Source organism: Alnus glutinosa, chromosome 8, assembly GCF_958979055.1.
Source record: "Alnus glutinosa chromosome 8, dhAlnGlut1.1, whole genome shotgun sequence".
Classification (NCBI taxonomy): Eukaryota; Viridiplantae; Streptophyta; class Magnoliopsida; order Fagales; family Betulaceae; genus Alnus; species Alnus glutinosa.
In genome coordinates this window covers 4574632-4599681 of record NC_084893.1, presented here as the reverse complement: position 1 = coordinate 4599681, position 25050 = coordinate 4574632, and the positions used below count along the sequence as shown (strand labels likewise).

The window sequence follows — 25050 nt, the reverse complement described above, 5'->3', positions numbered from 1 at the left end:
TAGGAAGCCCCCAACCATAGGCTAAGATACTTTACCGCCAAAGAGGAAACCCCACAACCTAGAATTCTAGCCAACCTTTCCACATGTAACGCATAACCATTTTGGAATGCAACACTAAATATTCTTTTTTATTTTCCTAGATCACTTGATTCAGCATGATGGTGGGCAAAAACATTTGAAAATAAACAAATAATATCACCAATTTGATCAAGATATGATACACATGTTTAAGTGACATAAAAATTTTGGTCGAGTGCTCAAACTATATATGAAAATGGTGTACATCTCCAAGAACTAGCGATTGTTTCACCACAAAAAGAGTTGAGGTTTCTCAAAGATGTACTAGAAATTTCTCCTAAATTAACAGGTATTAGCTCCAAAACTACAACTAAAATTGATGGAAAAAAAAAATGTTTTTGAATCAAAATTCTACAGAAACACACAAGAGGACAGCAAAACAGAAAAGAGATCAAAGCAGCTCCCAAAAGATGAAACTAAGTATAGAATACATGGGGGAAAAATAGGAAAGGAAAAAGAAAGGAATTGATCTCACATTTCGTGTCTCAGTAGTTCGATTTCTTCCTGAGGCAATAACTTTCCCGTCCTCCACAATCACACACCTGGTCATGATATCAATAGCTTGAATGAGGAATAAAGTATTTAAAAAATGAAACTCCAGATAGCAAAATAAGCAACAGTAACTATCTGAAATATATGATTAATAACTTAACATAGACCCATTTTAACAACTTCAGGACACGAAAAGATTCCTAAAGCTGATATTGTAAGGTAAGAGTTTTTTTTTCTCAATTTCCAGTCCTCACATAAAAAAAAAATGTCCATCTTTGCAACACAGTTTACAGCGTCATACCACCAACCCCTTCATATGTGAAGGAGTAAATGACCTAAGATCAGATTAACATAAGCCTCTCTCTTAAGCAAGGTTATAGGCAAAAAAATGCAAGTAAAGCAAAGTTTGAATAGCCACCTGCAATGCAATATGTGAAATTTATTCATTTATTTTCTTTTCTTTTTTTTCTGGGACACAATGTGAAGTTAATCTTGAACTCAACTCGTGCTCCTAACAACATAAATAGCCCCAGTCTGGCACAATTTACTCAACATTTGTCAAACCTTGGCTTGGCTCAGCTATAAATAATCTCATGGATGTTGTCAGCAGAAAAAAAGGAACCTGAAACCATATACTAAACATTCTTAAAACTCATAACTCAAAGTCCAACTCACCAAATGTGATAGGAAGTGTTTTCATATAAGAGACTTATAAGGCCATAGCAGCCTGAAATATTACAGAGTATAATTGATAACAGGCATGCATGCAATTTTGGGGAGTATAGTTCACAGGGTTAGCAATATCTATTATAGAGCAAAAGACAAAAATATTTCTAATAATGCTTATTGTAGAACCATTCATACAAAAAGAAAGCAAGGATATGCAAACTTGGAATGTTAAACCCCCAATTCTAAAATTCCTCTGAAAAATCAAAACGTAGCATGACAGGAAATATTAAATAAAACTGACAACAGCTTACCCAACAGGTACTTCAAGGCTGTCCAAAGCAAGCTTTGCCTGCCACATGAAAAGGCATGAATGAGCAATAGAGAAACAAGTAAACTTCCAGCAAGCAGAACGCTAGATAAAACAACTAAAGATAAAACCAGAACACTAGAATAAACTAAGACTACACAATAACAGAATCAACATGATGCTCTAAGTTGCTTTCAGCTACATAGCCAATCCCTCAGCAGAGCGGGAGCAACCAAAAGCATCTGCAGAGCGAGCCACCAACTAATAATAGCTACAATGGACACACCAGACTTCTTCTTCTTCTTTTTTTGATATGTATGAACACACACCATACTTGACCCTGTATGAGGGTGTATGGAGCAGCGCTTTTTCGTTGAAGCGAAGTCCTTTCTCTTCTCAATGAAGGAGAATGAGGCGGTGGTGCGACTGGAAAAGAGATGGAAGGGTTTTGCCGTTGCGGTGTCCCAGGGCCCTCACTGTTCAGTCTGGCTGATTGCGACAATGGTTGCGTTGCAGGAGGTGTGGGAGGTGGTGAGGGACATGAACGGGGATAAGGCACCGGGTCCAGATGGTTTTTCTATGGCCTTCTTTCAGAAATGTTGGGGGATTCTCAAAAAAGATATTATGGCGGTTTTTTCAGAATTTCATAATAGTAGCCAGTTTGAGAGGAGTTTGAATGCAACTTTTGTTTCCCTTATTCCTAAGAAGACGGATGCGGTGGAGGTTAAGGACTTTAGGCCTATCAGTTTGGTGGGAGGGGTCTACAAAATTATTTCTAAGGTTCTTGCTAACAGGCTCAAATCAGTGTTGGGGAAAATTATTTCGAGCTCTCAGAATGCTTTCATTGGTGGACGGCAAATTTTGGATTCTGTTCTTATTGCTAATGAATGCCTGGATAGCCAAATGCGGTCAGGGGAGGCCGGGTTATTGTGCAAACTGGATTTGGAAAAAGCATATGATCACGTGAATTGGGATTTCTTACTTTACATGCTTCAGAGGTGTGGGTTTGGGGAGAAGTGGAGGGAATGGATTTATTTTTGCGTTTCTACGGTAAAATTTTCCATTTTGGTTAATGGCTCCCCTACAGGGTTCTTTAAGAGCTCGCGGGGGATTAGGCAAGGTGATCCTCTTTCTCCTTTGCTATTTGTGGTGGTTATGAAAGCGCTTAGCAGGATTTTGAATGCGTCTATGATCCAAGGTTTGCTGTCGGGTTTCTCGGTGGGCATCAGGGATAGTGAAGCTTTAGTGGTGAATCATTTGTTGTTTGCGGATGATACCTTAATCTTTTGTGGAGCACAGGCCGAACATGTTCGAAATTTGAGATGTACCTTCCTTTGTTTCGAAGCGGTGTCAGGGTTGAGGATCAATTTAGGCAAATCTGAAATGGTCCCTATTGGCGAGGTGGAAGATGTGGAGTCTTTGGCACATATTTTGGGTTGTAGAATTGGGTCTCTGCCGATGACCTATTTGGGTATGCCGTTGGGGGCGCCGTTCAAATCTATTTCTATTTGGAATGAGGTTATTGAGAAGGTGGAACGAAGGTTGGCCGGCTGGAAGAAACTTTATTTATCCAAGGGTGGTAGGGTGACGTTGATTCACAGTACTCTCTCTAGCATTCCTACATATTATTTATCTCTGTTCCCTATTCCTGTGAGTGTAGCTAAGAAGTTGGAGTGGCTCCAAAGGGAGTTTCTGTGGAGTGGTATGGGGGATGAGTCTAAATTTCATTTAGTAAATTGGCATCGTGTCTGTGCTCCAATCAAGGCTGGTGGATTGGGCATTCGTAATGTTATTAAGTTCAATCATGCCTTATTGGGGAAATGGGTTTGGAGGTTTTCTCAGGAACGCGATGCGTTGTGGAGATCGGTGATTGAGGTGAAGTATGGGAGTGTGAGGGGAGGTTAGTGTTCACTACCGGTGACGGGACCCTATGGTGTCAGTGTTTGGAAGTTTATTCGAAGGGGGTGGGATAATTTTGCCAAGTATTTGCGTTTTGAGGTGGGTGATGGGTCTCATATTCGTTTTTGGCATGATGTATGGTGTGGGGATAGGCCTCTCAAGCTCTATTATCCAGCTTTGTTTACTATCGCGCGTTCTCCTGATGCTTGGGTGGTGGATAACTTGTCGGTGGTAGGAGGTGTGACTCATTGGAATGTTCTCTTTACGCGCTATGCTCAGGATTGGGAGGTGGAGATGGTGATGTCCTTCTATGAACATTCATACTCTATTCGGGTTTGGCATGGGGAGGTTGATAGGGTGGTGTGGACTCTTTCTAAGAGGAGGAATTTTGAAGTGAAGACTTTCTATAGAGCTTTAGTTTGTCACGAGGCGGCTTCTTTTCCGTGGAAGGGTATATGGCGTGTTAAAGCTCCGAAGCGGGTGGCGTTCTTTGTTTGGACTGCGGCTTTAGGAAAGATTTTAACTCATGACAATTTACATAGGCGTGGTATTGTGGTGGTAGAGTGGTGTGTTATGTGTAAGAAGCATGGGGAATCCGTTGATCACCTTCTTCTTCATTGTGACGTGGCTCGGGTTGTTTGGAGTTCTTTTTATAGCTTGTTTGGGGTGGAGTGGGTTATGCCTAGTAGTGTCTTGGATTTGTTGAGTGGGTGGGGTACTTTGTTGGGTCATGGTACTATTAATCGGATTTGGAAGCAGGTTCCTTTATGTGTTTTGTGGGGCTTGTGGCGTGAGAGAAATTCTAGGCTTTTTGAGGATGTGGAGGTTCCGGTGGGGGCTCTTTGTAGAAATGTGCTTCATATGTTATATCTTTGGGTGTTGGTGCATAGCCCGGGTAGTATGTCATTTGCTGATTTTTTACTTTCTTGTTCGTTCATTTCCTCTAATTAGAAGCTCTTTTTGTATACTTCCTGTGTACTAGGGTTGCGCCCCTTTGCGCTTTTTAATAAATTTTTACTTATAAAAAAAAAAAACAATGGGTTGAAGGACTTTGTCAAATCATTCCGAGAAGGCGAGCAAGGGCTTATTTTACTGCCGAAGGGACGCAAAGGGCAGGGATGGAGCTGGCTCGGTGGGGAGCTGTGTAAGGCTGTGGATTTCCTCGAAGCCTCGGGTGCTCTCAACTGCTTAATGGTAGTTCTCTTTCGGTGGGGAAGAAGATGGGGGTGAAGGACAGGCATGATGTGGGTGTGGGTAGGCCGTCGTATGCGGCAGTGCTGCAAGCGGAGATCAGGAATCCCGCTCCTGAAGCTTCCAAGGCAGCAATTTGTGGGTGGTCTGCTAGGTATTGCTCAGTCCCGTGATGATTTTTGGGCAAATATCCAGTTTGGCAAGGATTCTAATCTTGGTTATGAGCTGGAGTTGATTCGTCTGATGGGTCAAATGGGTTTGGAACCACCGTTGGAAGTGGGTCGGCAGGCAGTGGACTATTTCATCCAGGAGACACATCCGCTTGATCCCCTGGACAAGAACCTTCGTGACGCTACGCATGATCCTCTAGTTAAGAACCTCCATGTTGTTGATGGCTGCAATTCTTGAGATTTCAAATTGAGTTGCTCAGCATGCTGCATGACTAGGGAAGCAATGGGTGACGCAGTGGGTGTGTAGGTTAAGTTTGGTGTTATTAGGAAGTTTCTCGAGCATTTTGGGGAGTGGGTTAGCGTGCTTGACCATTTCTCTAAGGTTCTGGATTGGGCTTGTGGTCATGCTTGTAGTTTGGGCCTTAGGTCCACTTTTGTGCTTAAGCGTAAGGTGGGCAGTATTGGCGCAGGCCAGGCGCTTAAGAAATTTAAGTATGTTTGTAAAAGGTTCCGAATTCGGGCTGGGCTGGGCTGGGCTGGGCTGTTTGTTAAGCCCAATGTCAAGAGGGTTAGTTCGGCTACGAATCTTGTGGTTGCCCCTCTCCAGAGGTTTCGTCTTCGGTTGTTTTGGAGGATCCTTTCTGATCTGAGGGGCCGATTCCTTCACTGGAAGCCCAAGATTGTACTTTGGGGTGCGATCCGATGCCTTTTGTGCACGTGAATTTTCTCTTCCCATCGAAGTTGAAGTCTGTGCCGGCTAGGGAAGACTTTTTTCAGTCAAAGGGGTTGGTTCAGTCACCGAAAGATCTGGGTTGCTCGTCAGGTGCTGTTTCGTTACCATCTGAGCACGATAACTCCTTCCTCTCCTCAAAGCACGATAACTCCTCATTGGGAGATTCGTCTTCGCCTGGTGTTGCTCTGTCGGGTTCTAAGGTCGCTATTGATGGGCCTGTAAAGTTTGATGCCACTCTTTGAGGGTTGGCTGCCTTGAGTGAACGTCTTCGCCTCTCGCTCCCCGTGATGTTAGACTCTGGGGCACCAACATATATGCTGGAATCCAAGTCGGTGCTGAAGTTTTCTCGGAAGCGGAAGGATGCGCAGCAATACAAGGATTTGTTAGCAAAGTCTGTGGCAGCGACCACCGCCTCTCATTCTCCATTGGGTCTCCATTCTTCGATGTCGATTGAGACTGTGGCGGTCAGGAAGCCTCTGATCAATCTTTTCCAACGTGGGTTTCTTCTCCCATGCAATCCTTCAGCCGGCTAGCCTCCGCCTTGTGGTGTCGGCTGCCCTCCTCTGTCCATAGAAGTGGGTGAATCTTTGAAGAGATGTGATTTTAAAGGGGTTGCTGCTTTCTATTTTCAAAAGTTGGAGGTCTCCCATGCAAGGAATGTGAAGGGCTAATTACTCTGCTTACCTATCAAAAAAACTAAAGCTCACTGCTAAATATGAGCCAAACTTCTTTTTTTCATAAGTTAAAATTGAGTCAAACTTAATCTCTCTTGACTTCATTGGTGATTCATTTTATATGAACCTCAATACCTAATCCAGTTGTCCCCTCAAGAGTTTGTACAAACTGATTCAAATTTCCAGCATCCCAACCTTAATAAAAGCCAAAAAAAAAAAAAAAACACAAAACTAAGGAACTAAAAAGCCCAACAAATCCAAGCATCATGAAGCACATAATAAAGCCACAAGACAATCAAGCTAGTCCATTGTCATAAAATAGCACATAGGGCAGCAAATGAAGCAAGCCACTTGTGAACAGCTCAGGCTTAGCTCCAGAACTCTACTCAGACTTGGTCCAAGTTCAAGCATTCTTATGCTCATTTTATAAACATTTTTTTTTTTAATAAGCAAGCAAAAATTTATTAAACAAAACGTAAGGCGCCCCTAAGTACACAGGAATAACCAAAGCTAAGCCGCAAAATCCAAAAAAACCCACAGAACCTAAACCATAGAAACCAAAAAAAAAACAAAAAACACCCAAAAACAACCCACAGGCACACAACCCTACGTCATGTGAGCCTTGCTCTTTCTACGCCTAGAGGAAGCTTTAACGTCACCATAATTGATAGAACTTTGCAAATTCAGGAGCACCCTCTTGCCTTTGGACTTCTAGCGCGCTATAATCTTGTCCCGCTGAAACTCTGCTTCCATGGCATCCTGAATTGCCAAAGCTTCCTCTCCAAAAACACTATTCAACACCAAATCGAAGGGCAATCCATCCCAAAAATCAACGTCATCCTCCCAAACCACAATCTCCCCGTTATGATCAAAGCCGACAGGCCAATCCCGAGATTGGGAGAATCCATTTCCCTTTACGGATGAAGTAATGATGCAACCATTCAGAGGGGACGAAGGTCCTACCACCCCAACATCATTGAGCTCCCGAGGTGAAGCGGGAGGGACAAACACAGTCGGGCGAGGGTTGAGAAACCCCTTCCTAAAAAGATCTTGCTTCACTGGAGGCTCTACAACCTTCTTCGATGGAGGCTCTGCAACCGTAACCTTATTAACAACAAGGCATGCCAAATATGAACATAGGATAGCTCTCTTTGACATGCTTGCGAGCAGCTTGACTATCAAACTCATAATAAAATTATACAACAGTTAGTAGTTTAGAATTATTTTCACAATCTTCGATCTATTTATTTGATTTTATTCATATTTTTCTTGAAATTTTTATGCGAATACCTTCTAATTTTTTTGTGGTTAATTTTTTTTATACATATATAAATAATTTATTTCATTAAAAAGCGCAGAGGAATGCAACCATACACAGGATGTATACAAAGATAAAGTCCCACTAAAGGCGAAAAGAAGAACAAAACTTCAGGAAAGAGAGAGAGAGAGAGAGAGAGAGAGAGAGAGAGAGAGAGAGAGAGAGAAGTTAGAAATCCAAGAAATATTAAAAGCCCCTATCCAATTAAAAAGGGAATTGACCAAAATGTTCTTGACCTCATCCTCCAACTTTTCACGATCTTCAAAATATCTGGCATTCCGCTCTCCCCATATGGTCCACATTAAGCACAATGGGGCTATTCTCCACATAGCTAGAACTAAACGAGTGCCCACCTAACCTCTCCAACATGCTAACAAGTCAATCACCCTTTCAGGCATAACCCATGTAACATCAAAAAGAGTAACAAGCGCAATGAAGAATAAGATGATCTATAGATTCTTCACTCGTCTTACACATGTAACACCATCCCACCACTATAACTCCTCTCTTTAGCAGATTATCTAAGGTCAGAATCTTCCCAAGAGTTGTTGTCCACACAAAAACTCACACGCAGTGGTACTTTAACTTCCCAGATACTCCTCCAAGGAAAAAAAAGAAACCCCCAAAATAGATAACTCATGAAAACACGACCACACCTCAAACTTCTTCCTCTTTGAAGGAATCCACCTAATACAATCCTCCCCACCTTGTCTTAATTTGAGATAATACATCCCAGAAAAAGTAAGCACCACCTCTACCTCTCAATCTTGTACAACTTGTAAAAAATGAATGTTCCAATGTATAACACCATTGGAAACCTGCAAATTATCCATGACCCTCGCCTCCTTACATCGCGCAATACAAAATAACCCCAAAAAGGTGTCCTTCAGATAATGATCCCCACAGCAAACATCATGCCATCTCCTACTTCAAATCTAATAAATCTCGAGAAAACTCCCCACCCCCGCCTAATATGTTTCCACACTCCAACACCAAAAGACTCTTCAACTTCCTTAGTAGGCCAACCTCCATTCAAACAACCATATTTTGCTTCCACAACCAAACGCCAAAATGCTTCGCTTTTTGTGGTTATTAACCATATCTAACTGAATATTTAACAAATAGTTGAAAAATGAGTTAAGCTCAAACTCAATATTGGGCGTGTTTACGTCAATGACTAAAGCCAATCCAAGCCCAAGCTTTACTAAATAAATGGTTAGCCAAGTGAGAGCTCAAATGGCTAAGCTCAGCTCAACCTTGAATTGAACTAGAACAATATAAGCAGTGTTTGAACAATCAAAGCTCGGCTCTACTTGGCTCAATTGCCGAGGTAACGGCACACTCTGATATTCATAACTACCAAACAACTATTGCACGATCTTAATAAGTCTGAAAAAAAAAAAAAAAAAAAAAAAAAAAAAAAAAAAAAAAAAAAAAAACTATGGGTGCATGCTTTCAATGGCAAAAGTTCTCTAGAACATGACGTGCTAAATGACAAGAGAAAGCCAAAGGGCTCTTTCTGTGATTACTATCAAATGTAACTAAAGATGATCCTCTCGCTAATAACTCCATTTTCAATAACAAAACCCATCAAACTTCCAAAAAATTAAAGAGAAAATACTCATCCAATGCGTATCTTTTACAGAGATTAACAATAATAAGGCCATTTCAAATATACAATATCTAAAAGATAGTGATAGTAAGCTGCCCTACATTCAATGGCCACAACAATCATCCAGAAATCCACGTGGAATATATTCCCTCACATTTTATAGAAGATTATATCCAGACAAAGAAAGAACCATCTTAAAATTGAGAAATATGAGCTAATCAAAGACAAAGCAAATATAGTAGAAAGGATTAGACAACCACTTAAAGCAAAGAATTGCAATGAATTGCTCTTTATGGTCGATATTAAAAATAAACCCCAACCCATTTCAACTTCCAAATACCTTTACCACCATTTTATGATGGTTTTGGCAAGAGTAATTAGGGATGGAAGAAGACAGGTCTTTTACGGGGCACCCACTCCTCATACCACCTCACCTAGAAATATCCCTGCCTAGCCCTACCCCAAACCCATCTCCGGTTAAAAGAACTTCTCGTCCCCACCCCACGTACACAGCTGAAAGCCTTCCCTAGCCCTGCTGCCCGACTACCTCTTTTGCATATATTAGCAATCACAATAAATCCCAGGTAAAATATTAGCAAAATAGACAAACTAACAAATATAGAAACAATAACATGTTCCAAGCATGTGTTTAATATGTTATATGTCTAGGTCTCGGATCATAGCCCGAGTCGTATTATGTTTGCTGAGTTTTTACATTCATGTTCTTTTGTTTTCTCTGATTATGGGCATTCTTGTATACTTCCTGTGTACTAGAGTTGCGCCCCTCTGCGCTTTTTATTGAGATTTTATTACTTATCAAAAAAAAAAAAAAAGCAACCAAAACAATTCATAAACCCATTTGAACACAAGGGGGAAAGAAGAGAGGTAGAAAAGGGGAGGTGCGGCAGAGTGACACACACACATGGCAGGATAGGATGGGGCGAGTCAGGGCAACCAAAACCTATCTCAGCCCCAAATCCGAGTCAGCTTGTAGGGTTTTTTAATAGGGAACAACCCGCCCCGCTCCATCCCTTAAGCAGGGCAACGACTCCAAGGTGGGACAGGGCAGGCCTCGGTTAAGTTGGCCAAATTGCCATCCCTAACTACAAATGCATATCCAAGCCTATACAACACAAGTTGCTTTTAGCCATATGATTTCTGCAGCAGTTAGTGGCGATTTGCTGGAAGGTTTCAAAGTTGGTAATGCTACTTTTTCTCATCTTCTGTTTGCCGATGATACTCTGATTTTCTGTAGTTCTTGCTCTTCTCAAATGCGTTATTTGCATAGTCTCTTCTTTCTGTTTGAAGGTTAATTTGGCTAAGTCAAATTTAATTCCTATGGGGAATGTAGATCAAGTGGGAAGGTTAGACGGAATCCTAGGGTGTGGGGTTGCAACCATGCCGGTGAAGTATCTTGGTCTTCCTTTGGGGGCTTCCTAGAAGTCTACTCATATTTGGGATGGTGTAATCAAGAAGATAGCATTGATTGGCCAATTGGAAAAGGTTATACCTCTCCAAGGGTGGTAGAATCACCCTTATTAAGAGTACCCTCGTCAATTTAGCTACGTATTACTTGTCTTTATTCCCTCTCCCGGGGAGTGTTACTGCTCGCATTAAGAAGTTACAACTGGATTTTCTGTGGGGTGGGATTGAAGAAGAGTTAAAATATCACTTGATGAATTGGTATAAGGTTTGTACCCCAATTTCAGAGGGAGGGCAGGGTATCAGGAATTTGGTGATATTCAACCGCGCTTTGTTAGGTAAATGGTTGTGGTGGTTTGGGATTGAGAGAGATGCTTAGTGGAAAATTGCGGTAGACTCCAAGTTTGGCACTTTGTGGGGTGGGTGGTGCTCCCTTGAGCCTGTAGGTGCATTAGGAGTGGGATTGTGGAAGAAGATTAGGAAAGGCTGGGAAACTTTCTCTGGTTTTGTTAGGTTTGAGGTGGGGGATGGGGTTAGGACAAAATTTTGGCATAATCTATAGTGCAGGGATACGGTTCTGAAGGAAGTGTTTCCTGTTTTCTTTGGTATTGCTCGTGCGAAGGATGCATCAGTTGCAAATACTATGGAGATTTTGAGCGGTTCTACTCAGTTGAACGTGAGCTTTGTTAAAGAAGCGCATGATTGGAAAGTGGATGTCTTTGCTTCCTTCTTCCAGGTGTTGCACTCAGCCATTGTGAGTAGAGGTTGTGTAGATAGGCTTTGGTGGGTCTTTTCCAAGAGAGGCATGTTCAAGGTCAAGTCTTTCTTTAACTCCTTGGCTTGCTCTAAAGGTAGTCGCTTCCTTTAAAAGTGTGTGTGGCAAACTCAGGCTCCTTTGAGGGCGGCTTTTTTTGTATGGTCGGCGGCCCTAGGCAAGATCCTTACAGTGGATAGTCTCAAGAAGAGACATATTATCATAGTGCATAGATGTTGCTCGTGCAAGAAAAATAGGGAATCAGTGGACCACTTTCTTCTTCACTGCGATGTGGCTTTCGCTTTGTGGAATTCTCTCTTTACTCGATTTGGTATGTCTTGGGTTATGCTTAGAAGAGTTATCGACTTGTTTGCCTGTTGGTGGAGTTCTAGAAGGCCAAGGAGTACTGCGATTTGAAGATGGTGCTAATCTGCATTTTTTTGGTGTGTTTGGAATGAAAGAAATCGTAGGTGTTTCGAGGATTTGGAAAGTTCCATGGAGGATATTTTAGCTTCGTTCTTTCATACTTTGTATCTTTGGACGGTGGCTTTTTTGCCCATCTATCGCTTAGATTTGTCAATTTCATTGGTCGTTTTTCTCTTCCTAGTTTAGTGTTTCCTTTTGCTAGGCAAGATCCTTACAGTGGATAGTCTCAAGAAGAGACATATTATCATAGTGCATAGATGTTGCTCATGCAAGAAAAATGGGGAATCAGTAGACCACTTTCTTCTTCACTGCGATGTGGCTTCCGCTTTGTGGAATTCTCTCTTTACTCGATTTGGTATGTCTTGAGTTATACTTAGAAGAGTTATTGACTTGTTTGCCTATTGGTGGAGTTCTGGAAGGCCGAGGAGTGCTGCGATTTGAAGATGGTGCTAATCTGCATTTTTTTGGTGTATTTGGAATGAAAGAAATCGTAGGTGGTTCGAGGATTTGGAAAGTTCCATGGAGGATATTTTAGTTTCGTTCTTTCGTACTTTGTATCTTTGGACGGTGGCTTTTTTGTCCCCTCTATCGCTTAGATTTGTCAATTTCATTGGTCGTTTTTCTCTTCCTAGTTCAGTGTTTCCTTTTGTATATTTCTGGTGTTCTTAGGGGCGCTTTACGCTTTCACAAAGACTAAATTTACTTAAAAAAAAAAAATTGATTTTTTTTATAGTAAGTCAATCTCATTAAAAGCGTAAGGAACCCCTTAGCACACTGAGAGTATATAATAGAAAACGCCTAACTATACAACACAAGTTGCTAACAAAAATTTCGCGCACAAATATGACGCCTTTATCCATACAAAGAGAGAAGCATTAGGAAAATGGATTTTGGGAACCTAATTCCAAAATGTTCCTCCAAGTTAAAATTCCAGCTTTTACTTAAGATACATATTAAAATTTCAGGTTTGACTTTTGATAATTGTTTAAAAGTTTGATGAAGTTTCAAGACGAAGAGTGAATTCAAAGAAAACTACAGAAATATAATAAGGCAATTTATTTGATCAAGCAACTCTTCACTTAAACTAGCCATCTCTATCTATAATGCATTGCGTATCCAACTTTTATGTGACTTTCACAGGAAACTACTATAAATAAACATGTTTTCCATTATTTTTCTCATGTTGTGTAGGTTAGATAAGAACTAGGTAATGACTCTGTAACCCTCTACTTTTCTTTGTTTATTTTTTTCTTCTCTTTGAAAAGAACATAACATTATATGCTTGTGTTGGAAAATAAAACCTCTAATAATATCATAATCAAGAAAAAAAAAATCAAATAAAATTTTTTTGACAATCACACGGACACATAACTAAACTTGTTTTTAGTTGCTCGGAGCATTCTCATCTAGCTAGCCAAAACATTTTGGCTACCCGAGATGTTTAAATGAGAGCAAAATGAGTTGCATCCAGCTTAACAATTTAGAAAAACATTTAGTGAGTGATGAGCACATCACTCACTAAATGTAAAAACAAAACATTCTTTAATCTCTAATATTCTCTCTCCTCTCAATAAAAATAAAGAAATTATTGAGAAATAATATTTAAATGAAATAGTAAAAGTAGATAACTAAAATAGAGAATCAGATGTAGGTTCTTTGGAAAAGTGACCAGCTAAAATAGAAAAATGTGATTTTTTAGCTAAAATGGAAACCAAATTTGCTGAGCTGGGTTTGAATGCTCTCACTTGGCGAACAACAAACACACAAATGCAAAAACAGGTATTTAATGATGGTTTTGTTTGCTCGCTACCTAACAACCTGTTTTGTTGAAGTATTCCTCTCATCGTATTAAATTAGTTCCAAGTCCTCAACACAGATGCAATAAGTCCAAGCATAAATGAGAGGGCCTGTGCATTACCTGTTGCATTGCAAGTTCCATAAATGCAAGGGTATCAGGAGAGCACTCTTCCCCAGGAGATGCCATCTAACCCAAAAACTAAAAACAAATGAAAACCAGAACAAATATGCAGAAGGTTTGGTCATAATAATGGGAAAAAACAGTCAAACATCATGTACATCAAATCTTTAAGTCGAAATCAGCTAAAAGGCTTACCAATTGTAAAATAAAAAACTTCTCCTATTCATAGTAGTTGATCTATATGACAATCAGCAAAACAGTACAGATAATTCAGCAAAACTCGCAATGAATGCTGAATCATCTTGTTCCGTTTTCTTCTTCATTTCCATCTTTTAAATAGATATGTGATCCAAACAAAAGATTAGTATCGAATACAAGATAAACTACAGTAATGTACGTTTCGTCACAAAATTATAAAACAAGCAATACCAAACAATATTTTATCAGCAACCCAATTCTTGTCAAAAAATTCTGAAGCAAACCCACTTAAAATTCTCCATCATATATCTCGAAAGCACAACTAAAAAATTACGGAAAACATGAAGCATAAACAAAGAGTTTAATACTTAGATGGTTTTCTTTTCAGCATAACTTTGGGTTCAAAGTCGAAACCAACTGATGTGGGGTCTGTGGCTTTAATTCAAGATGAAATGAGCAAACTCGTAAATGAAGGACACTGAGCGTGCCGGCGCGGTTAGTGTGGAGTGAACAGCGTGGCAGTGAAGCACCCAACATTTCGCAACAAATTGAAAAATCTGGGGGGGGGGAAGCAAACAAAACAAATTCAGATGTTCGAACAGGGCTAAGGCAGTAATACCCGCTGATATTAGGATGCCCTTTGCTTTGAGAAAGGTAAGCCCCTTGATCGATCGTTTAAGGCAAGGAACTCGGTGATCGCAAGCTATGGGGGCTCCTTCTGTAGACTTGCTTGCGCCTCCGGCCGTGCCCGACGAACCCACTAGAGAGAGTGAGAGATTGCTCAACCAACAGAAGTGCAAATCAGCGATTAAACTTATGAGTTATGACACCCATTAGAGAGTGAGAGAAAAAGGAAAAATAAAGAGAGTGAGAAGCGAAGGAGGAAAGCGAAGAAGCGGGAGAAGAGAAAAAAATGATAAAAAAGTGAATGGCGAAAGGAAAAGGGGCATCAAATTTAGAGAGACTTTCTTACTAGAATTATTTTGAAAAAAATAAATAAATAAATTAAAGGGCTTGATGCAAGATGGAAATGGAGGATTTCTCTAATATTTAGAAAATTTTCAAAATAAAGAGCTTGATGTGATGCTCTTATGTGCCTAATTTGTCAAATACGTGAGGGATAATTTTAAGGTATTTCGATAAACCCTACAACTCTAAAACATCTACAAGGGTTGAGATAATTAATTACTTATTTTATTCATCAAACTAGGGGATTTATAGAGGATTACAAATAATCGTAATAAAGATAATCAATGCATATCGACAACTATAAGGATAACAAAATATAAAATACTAATGTTGTTTTTGGAGGCTCCAGTTTGTATTATTGATAGAGTTGTCTTCCATTTGGGGAAAATTTTCACTACGGGAGGAAGAAAACGTGGGAGTCTCTTTGGAAGCACCTGAGATCGAGTCTTTGGTGAAGCGGGGGAGGAACGTGCATTGTGGGGAAACTGGTTGCGGATCGGATTATTCCGAAGGAATACCACAAGGCTCCCTTGACTCGGATTTGGCGTCCGATGGGGGAGATACTGTTCAATGTCATTGGTGAGAATTTATTCATTGCAGAATTCAAATATGGAGAGGACAAAACTTGGATCCTAGAAGGAAGACCGTGGATTTTTTACGGATATTTGGTTTCTTTGGCCGACTTTGATGGGCTAACACTGTCGACAGAATTGAAGTTTGAGCGTGCATCTTTTTGGATCCGGATGTACAATCTCCCACTAGCGTGCATGGGCAAAACAACTGGAGAAAAGATCGGTGCATCAGTTGGTTTGGTGGAAGAGGAGGACGTGTGTGAGGATGCAGCTGGGTGAGGTGAATATTTACGGGTGAAGGTATCGATTGAACTGTCCAGACCTTTAGCTCGGGGACGAATGTAACATCAATCCAGCCATCTTATCCCACAGCACCCTCCTCTCCCCATCATCATTAGGCCCATACACACCCCCAAATGCCCACATAAAACTATCATCAGCGTTACACAACGAAACAGCTAAAGTATACCGTCCCACACATTCATCCACCTTCTCCATAGCCCTCCTATCCCACATAATCAGAATCCCACCTGACGCCCCACTAGCCCCCATATAACACCAATCCACATGTTGACAGCCCCATAAACTTCGAACCACCTCTCTAGTAATGACTTCCATTTTTGTCTCCATCAAACACACCAAGTCAACCTTCCACTCTCGAATGAGCCCTTTAATACGCAATCTTTTATCCAGCTCATTCATCCCCCTTACATTCCAGGATAGTATTTTAGGCTTCATTAACACATGACATACCCCTACCCTTTCCTCTCCTTCTATTAGATTGCTCCCCCTTCTTATCATAGTTAATGGAACAATCTAGCCGCTTAATCTCCCTCTGGCCTTTTACCCCTGAAGCTGTGGTAACCATATCCAAAGAATCAGCCAAGGATTGGGCCCTCCTGGATTCAATTTTTTCAAATAATGCCAACAATTTATCTTCGTATTGGTCACAAGACACTCCTACTCGTTTGTAGTAACCCTTCACCCTCTCCAACACCCATCTAGGAGACACCTCCGAACTTGAATCCTTGTCCAACTCCACTGCCAAAGGCATAATCGAAAACGGGCCAAAACCCTCCACCTCTTCTCCTACTCCACCCTCCACAATTTCAGACCTGAATTCAGATTGAACAACATAAGAGGACAGCTCCAGAGAGCCCTCCAGCTTTCTAGAAAAGCCCGCAGAAGAGAATCCCTCCCCCCCAATACATCCAACTTCCTTCTTTTTAACATACTGACGCTCAAAACCCTGACAAGGCTCTAGCTGAATCACCGGGTCAGAAACTTTAGGAAAAAATTCTTCCTTCTCCCCCTCGAGGGCTTCTGTAACACCTCCAATATTCCCCAGCTCTCCTATAGTCTTTTCCAAAACCACCCGAACCTGCTCTGTCCCTGTTTCAGTAGTATACAAGCCCACATTATCTGGCACCAAAGTCAATACTCCTCCACCAACTTCCTCATTCCTTTCATCAGCCTGCCCTATCCCTGTTTCAGTAGAAATCAAGCCCACGTTATCTGGCACCAAAGCCAGAACTCCTCCACCAAAGTCCTCGGCTCTGTCAGTATCTCCCCCAAAGCTCCTCAGCGTCCCTACGGCAAGTTCTGAGAGGAACCCATTCTGTTCCACCTCTGTATCAGTGCTCTGTAGTCCCAGCCCACAACCTGCGATCTCCGTCCCCACCATCGTACCCCCTTCACATGTTGACAAATCAAAAGTTAACTCCTCGGCTCGTATATTTCCCTCAATCAGCTCTTCGACAACCTCTGTCCCCTTCTCAGTAATATTTGCCGGCTTCTCGGTGACACTCGAACCTGCTAGCATCATCCCTCCAGCAACCACTTCGGTCCTACATCCAGTGGATAGGTCGGCCTTCTCTGACTGCAACACCTCCAAAACCAGCTGAAGATTTGGAGCCGAAGCCTTCCGTGGCACTTCCGGTTTAGCTTGCCACTGTGTCATCACCTTGCGAGGAGATCGCCGATGGTAAACTTGCCAATTATTCATGGGCTCTGCTACACGTGTGTCTTTGATCATTGGGTCTTTTAGTTTCAACCGAGCTTCACATTGGGCCTTGACCCCACCCACCGCCCCAACATGCAAACCATTTGCTTTCTCCTCACCTTTATGCTCTAGGCCCAACTCCAACAAGCCCAACCAGCGTTCAGCTTCCACCTTAAAACGCCTAAGGAAACTCTTCAACTCTTCCAGATTTTCCGCACCTTCCAGATTACACTGCATAACGTCTTCTAATTTGAACGAAGATTCACCCACAGCTGTAGCATGATCGTCGGCCTGTAATTGAGGGATTACCATCTTCGGTTCATGTCGAGTCACCGTATTGCCCAGACTACCCCTGCCATCAACTGTACGCACGTCGCCAGACGGTTTACCTTCCACTGCCGCCAAGTACGAGTGCCCTTCTCTTCGTATTCCAGTCGCCATTGGAGCAACGGCCAGTTTCATCCTATCAGAAGGTTTTCCTATCTGAATTTTCTCATAGTATGTTCTCAACCTCTGCAACTGAACCCAACAATCCATCCAGCCCTTCCCATCGCTGCATCCTGGAATAACAACAAAGCTACGTCTTCCTCCCCCTCCATACTCCGACAACTCAATATACCGACCATACTTGTTTGTCCGTTTCAGCACCACATAAACGGTACTTCCTAGACGAAAAGTACGCCAATTCTCACTGGACTCATCCCCCTTAGTGAATCCCTCCATTGCTTTCATCAACCATACTATGCTTGACCACCCAAGGATGACCGCCCGGAATATGCTTCTACTCCTCTCAGCCAAACGCACTCCACCGCTAACATCCGACCGAAATTCAAAGGACTTAGAGTCCACATAACAGAAACCTAAGTAACCCATCTCTCTTGATGCAATGCTTCAGAATTCTGATTGTACTCCTCCACGGAGACCCTCACGCGCCACCCCCACACTCACGCGCTACCCATATCCACTGTCTTCTCGCCACTACTACCACCAGTATATAATATACATGTCATTACCATAAGGCTAATATTTGCAGTAAGATCAATTGTTACTTTGAAAAATGCAAACTCCAAATCCCAATCTATTTGGAGTAAGCATTCAAAGCATCAAAATAATGGACTACAAATAGAGTTATCGTAGTAACACAGTACATCATTTCTTCTACATTGTATAGCAGCAACGGAACTGTGGCCTCTGGTGTTCTCTTCTCTTTTTTTCGGGAGGGGGGGTGGGGGGGGTTGTAGTTCCACTTTGCCTATTGTGGATAATCTAGCGAGGAAAAACAATCAGACGCTCAATAGTGATGATATCAAAATGAATACTCTTTAACTTGTGCCCTTAAAAGCTTTGCATCACTGGATAACTGTATTTGGCAGTATCCAATGTTCTTCTGTTTTATATTTTCTTTCTCTTCTAAATTTTATATTATGAATATCTGCTTGTACACGGCTTCTGTACTTATGTTTTTCACTAATGAAATTATTGCTTATTAAAAAAATTCAAAAAGTTGGACATCTGTAGTCTTCTTAGAGAATAAATACACAGTCGGTAGCACACAAATAATTTACATAAAACGATGTTAGTTGCAACAGCAAATGAGACAAAGCTACAGGTGAAAGTGTAATATAGTGGCATGGTGCTAATGCTGAGCATAGTTATGGTGAGAGATAATTCACCGTTGCTATAATAACTATTAGATAGTAAACTAAACGAAGAATTAGTTTGACAAAAAATTGAAGGTTACCCTGGTTACCTACTTGGGAAAACTTCACAAAACCCCCTGAACTTCGACTCAATTTGAAACTACCCCTCAAAGTTCAAAAATTCTCAATTTCACCTTCAATCTTTGAATTTGTTGCAATGTACCCCTTCCGTTAGGATTTGGCGTTAAATCCAACATCAAAATGGGTGAAATGGCCTTTATGCCCCTAAAACTTTTATAAAATTCCTAATTTACCCTTAATTTCAAATTTTTAAATATATATATTCCTGAGATCCACGCTGGGTCATGGCGTGACCCAGGGTGAGTCACCTGGTGACCCTGCCGTGGGTCCGGCTGGGTCACCTTGTGACCCCGCACGGGTCACGGGTGACCCACAGGTCTTTTTTTTAATTAAATAGAGAAAAAAAAAAATGAGGGTATTTTCGTCATTTCCAATGGTGCCATTAGGAATTAACAGAAAATCCTAACGGAGGGGGGACATTGCAACAATTTCAAAGATTGAGGGATGAATGAGAATTTTTAAATTTTGAAGGGGTAGTTTCAAATCGAGTGGAAGTTCAAGGGGTTTGGTAAAGTTTCCCCCTACCTAATTTATATTCTACACTCATATTGCTGCAACTTACGTTCAATGTATGCAAACCAAAGATTTATTGTACATGCAAGTCCTTGCAACTGAGACATGCCAGTGCACACATATATTCTCACTTACTTCATGATAATTTGTTAGACACTTAGACATCTTCTAATTGACAAATGTATAAAGGGAAACAATAGAATCTCAAATCTGATCATTTTTATTTTTCAAAAGGACCCAAGAAAACATGAACTTATCTCAAATGAAGTATATTTGCTAATTCGAGCCAGATACAACTACAAGCTTTATTTTTTCAGATTTCACTATTTTTAAACCAGAACAAGTAATAACATAAGTTTCAGATAATATTTCCTTTTCAGAAGTTGGTGTTTGGTTTTAGCTATAACAAGAAGAGGTAAGCCATTTTCCTTATTCTGTTTTATAAGTAATTGGCCAAACTAGTGTCCTCCACTTCATGGGGTGTGTCCCTAGCCAAGCTCCTTAATATTAATCTTAACCATCCCAACTTTTCCCTAAGGAAAAATAAGAAAAAAAAATAAAAGCAAACTTCTATTCATCAGATTTTTAGTTGTTTTGGGTATCTGTACATTGGAAAATTTGGCTCCAGAGAGAACGATCTAACTAAAGGGTTGGAAAACTGAACAACCAGTTCAAATTGCTTTGGCTTCTAAAATTTTCTCAGTAATTAAACGGAAAACAAGTGAGGACATGAGAATCAAATGCTAGTTATTCGCTAGACTCAACCAGAGGAGCTTTTTCTTTTCCACACTCTCTACTCAGCTACTTAAACAAGTAAAATGTTTTCAATTCTTATACTATTAGTAGATTTTCTGAGCAACCAAACACGGAATAAGAGAAAACCCTAGAGCGAGACAGAGAACAGGAACTCACAACGCGATCCGGAGTGCCGACGGCGCCGTCGAGGACGCGAATGCGGGGACGGGTCTCCTCGCACATCTTCTTGATGAGATCTCCCCTACGGCCGATGATGCTACCAACCTTGAGGACCGGCACGATGAGCCGAAACACGCAGTCCCCGGGCCATCCCGGCCACTTTTTCTCGGCCGGGGTGGCTGGAGCCGGAGGCTCGGTGGAACAGACCTGTTCACTGTGACTAGTTGTTAAGGGAAAATGGAGCTTAGCGGAAATGGGAATTCCGAGATGATAATGGAAATTAGGAAATTGTATTTAATGGAAATGGAAAATACTGATACGGCAGATTCGAGGATGCCAACCTCCGGACAATTCACTGTTTCATTCAAAAGATAACCTAGACAACCCGTCCCTGGGACTTATATATGTCCCTTACAAAATGCATCCCATTAAACATAAAACGACCATACTGCAGACAGCATAAAACGACAATAAGAAGCATAAAACGGCTATCTGAGAAAAGCACCAAACGACACTAACATAAGCAAAACATAGCTACTCAAAACGCACCGCATGGCCCATCCAGCTGGACCGCACCCCACAGCAACCCACTCACAAACTGCCACGCACTGGCACTTCCCAATCCACTCTACTATCTTCTCCCTTCCTTCTCTCAAGGTCGCACCTTTTCTCCCTTCCTTCTCCTCCTCGGTTCTATTGGTGCGCAAGGCGGATGGCACTTGGCGGATGTGCATCGACTACCGAGCGTTGAACAAGGTGACTATTAAAGACAAATTTTCAATTCCTGTTGTGGACGAGTTACTAGATGAATTGTGGGGGGCACAAGTGTTTTCTAAACTGGATTTACGATCTGGATACCACCAAATTCGGGTAGTGGGGGCTGACATCCCTAAAACAGCCTTCCGAACGCATGCTGGCCACTACGAGTTCTTGGTGATGCCCTTTGGGCTAACCAATGCTCCTTCCACCTTCCAATGCCTCATGAACCACATATTCCAGCCTTACTTGAGGAAATTTATTCTGGTGTTCTTTGACGATATATTAATCTACAGCAGGGATATGGAGACTCACCTCACCCATCTTACCAAAACCCTCGAACTCCTAAGGCACCACCAACTCTATGCTAAGATGTCCAAGTGTACTTTTGGCTGTTCGGAAGTGGAATACTTGGGGCATGTGGTTACACCACAAGGAGTTTGTGCTGACCCCGGGAAAATACAAGCGATGGTAGACTGGCCCTTCCCTAAGACCATCAAGGCCTTGAGGGGCTTCCTTGGGTTAACCGGCTACTATCGGAAGTTCATTAAGGGCTATGGATCTATAGCTGCGCCACTCACAGCAATGCTTAGGAAAAATGCCTTCTCCTGGAGAGCCTCGGCACAGGAAGCTTTCCAAGCCCTCAAGGTGGCTGTCACCCAAGCCCCAGTCCTCGCTTGACCTAATTTCTCTCAACCCTTCCTCATAGAATGTGACGCCAGTGGTCATGGTATTGGTGCTGTCCTCATGCAGAACAACCGGCCTATTGCCTTCCTTAGTAAGGCACTTAAAGGGAAGGCTCTTCACATGTCTACTTACGAGAAAGAGTTATTCGCCTTAGTCACAGCTGTACAAAAATGGAGACCCTACCTATTGGGACAGTCCTTTGTGGTTCGAACTGACCAGCAGAGTCTTAAATTTCTGCTGGAACAGAAGGTGGGAACTCCATTCCAGCAGAAGTGGATTACCAAACTACTGGGGTATGACTTTGTGGTTGAGTACAAGAAGGGTGTAGAAAATAGGGTGGCTGACGCCCTATCCCGCAAGGAAGGATGGGAAGAAGGGATTACCCTATCCTTATTAACTATTCCCATCGCTGGCTGGGTGGAGCAACTAAAGCACCAGTATGGAAAGGATGAGATCCTTCAGCAACTGTTGGAGAGGTGGAACAAGAATGAGTTGGACACCCGAAGGTATTCTGTCAGAGATGGACTCCTGCTCTATAAGCAAAAAATCCTCATTGGCCAGTCCCCAGAACTCAAGGCCCAGGTGCTTAATTTTGTGCATAGTGACCCCATGGCAGGGCACTCCGGGTATGACAAGACCCTCCAACGAGCCAAGAGAGATTTTTATTGGAAGGGGATGAGGAAGGAGATTAAGAAATTCATTCGTGAATGTGACATTTGTCAACAGACTAAATATGAGAATACCTATCCGGCTGGCTTGCTACAGCCTTTACCTGTCCCTAATCGGATCTGGACAGATATTACCATGGACTTTGTGGAGGGGCTGCCTCCATCCCATGGACATTCGGTGGTTCTTGTAGTAGTGGATAGGTTGTCCAAATATTGCCATTTCACCTCCCTCTCCCACCCCTATACCGCCACCAAAGTAGCCCAACTCTTCATACAGAACATATTCAAGCTCCATGGAATGCCCCAGTCCATTATCTCAGACAGGGACCCCATCTTCACCAATCTATTCTGGCAGGAGCTGTTCAGGCTACAAGGAACCTCACTGAAGCTCAGTACGAGCTACCATCCGCAGACCGATGGTCAAACGGAGGTGGTGAATAAATGCCTGGAGAATTATCTCCGCTGCTTTGCAGCAGATCGGCCTACCCAATGGACCCTGTGGTTGCCATGGGCTGAGTATTGGTACAATACTACCTGGCATTCCTCCATCAAGATGACACCCTATGAAGCTGTCTACGGGGTTCCCCCTCCCAGACTCCTAAGCTATATCCCGGGGACCACTAGGGTTGAGGCGGTTGATGAAGTGCTTCGCAACCGCGAGCAGATTCTCAACCTCCTCCAGCAGAACATCAAACAGGCCCAACAACGCATGAAAAAGTTTGCAGATTTACGGCGAACAGAAAGGGAATTTGAAGTCGGGCAGTATGTTTACCTGCGACTGCAGCCCTATCGGCAGGCGTCTGTCGCGCACCGCCGGTCGCTCAAGCTGTCGCCCCGGTTCTATGGGCCTTTCCGAATCCTCCGCCGTGTGGGCCTGGTGGCTTATGAGCTCGATCTACCGCCGGAAGCCCGCATCCACCCGGTTTTCCATGTTTCCCAGTTGAAACCCAAGCTCGGATCGGCTTCCACCGCCCTACCCAAGCTTCCGCCAGTCGACTCCCATGGCGTCCTTCGACCGGAACCAGCGGAGATACTGGGCCGCCGCTCCAGCCCAAGAAATAACCGAGCCTTCACCGAGATTTTGGTCCGCTGGGAGGGACAATCCGCTGCTGATGCTACCTGGGAGGCGTTCCACAGCCTCAAAGATGCTTACCCACACCTTGTGGGCAAGGTGTTTTAATCGGAGGGGATATTGTCACACAGCAATTCTACGGAGAAGGAAGGGAGAAAAGGTGCGACCTTGAGAGAAGGAAGGGAGAAGATAGTAGAGTGGATTGGGAAGTGCCAGTGCGTGGCAGTTTGTGAGTGGGTTGTTGTGGGGTGCGGTCCAGCTGGATGGGCCATGCGGTGCGTTTTGAGTAGCTATGTTTTGCTTATGTTAGTGTCGTTTGGTGCTTTCCTCAGATAGCCGTTTTATGCTTCTTATTGTCGTTTTATGCTGTCTGCAGTATAGTCGTTTTATGTTTAATGGGATGCGTTTTGTAAGGGACATATATAAGTCCCAGGGACGGGTTGTCTAGGTTATCTTTTGAATGAAACAGTGAATTGTCTGGAGGTTGGCATCCTCGAATCTGCCGTATCAGTATTTTCCATTTCCATTAAATACAATTTCCTAATTTCCATTATCATCTCGGAATTCCCATTTCCGCTAAGCTCCATTTTCCCTTAACAACTAGTCACAGTGAACAGGTCTGTTCCACTCGGACGCAGGAGCTGACTCGGACTCGGTGTTATGAGCTGATGGGTCGGGCTCGGTCGGGGCGGCGGCCGGGGTTTTGGTAGTTGTTGAAGAGGGTTCCGTTGTTGTGGTTGTGGCGGGGTCTTCCGATGGGATTTTTTGCGGGTCGGAGTCCGAGGCAGTGGTGGACCCATTCTCAGCGGCTTCGGGAATCGCCATGAGAGAGAGAGATAGAGCGAGTCAGCGAGAGTGGGAGTTAAATGGACTACAGAGTTAGCTTTTAGGTTTTAGAGAAGCAGAGAGAGAGAGAGAGAGCGCGCGAGGGGGAGGGGATGGTTTTTTAACTTTTTTTGATACTACGGAAATTATATTTAACACCTTAGACTTTGTTGATATTTTCGTTTCCATGGAAAGTCGGGTATAATTTTAGAACCTGTGTTTTTTTTTTTATCTCTTTAAATAGCGAGAGCTTTTAAATTATTATCTGGGTAAAATTTAATAGTAATTAATTATAAAGTCAATAATAATTTTAAAAGTCACGTCATTTTTAAAATGACAAAAAAAAAAACCAACTCATCAATAGACTTCATATGGCTTATTGACGTAGCACAACACGTAGTTTGAGTGAATTAATCTTCCAAGCAACGC

General features: G+C 42.4%; 1 protein-coding gene across 4 annotated transcripts in view; it reads right to left on the bottom strand.

The window, feature by feature from the left end:
• LOC133874977 (tRNA-specific adenosine deaminase TAD2-like) overlaps nt 1–24632 on the bottom strand; it is a 44324-nt gene extending 19692 nt beyond the window's left edge. For 2 of the 4 annotated variants that reach the window (XR_009901419.1, XM_062312932.1), the window contains exons 1-5: nt 24429–24632; nt 20611–20810; nt 13664–13729; nt 1551–1588; nt 554–620 (exon numbers count right to left, since the gene is read on the bottom strand). Coding sequence is in view for 3 of the 4 variants with exons in the window: in XM_062312932.1 (XP_062168916.1) it covers nt 554–620; nt 1551–1588; nt 13664–13729; nt 20611–20810; nt 24429–24621 (564 nt within the window). In the remaining variant the exon portion in view is untranslated. Of the gene's footprint in view, nt 1–553; nt 621–1550; nt 1589–13663; nt 13742–20610; nt 20994–24428 lie in introns of those variants that run through there. The other 2 variants (XM_062312933.1, XM_062312934.1) reach the window with 2 other exon arrangements.
• Nucleotides 24633–25050: the final 418 nt, after the last annotated feature.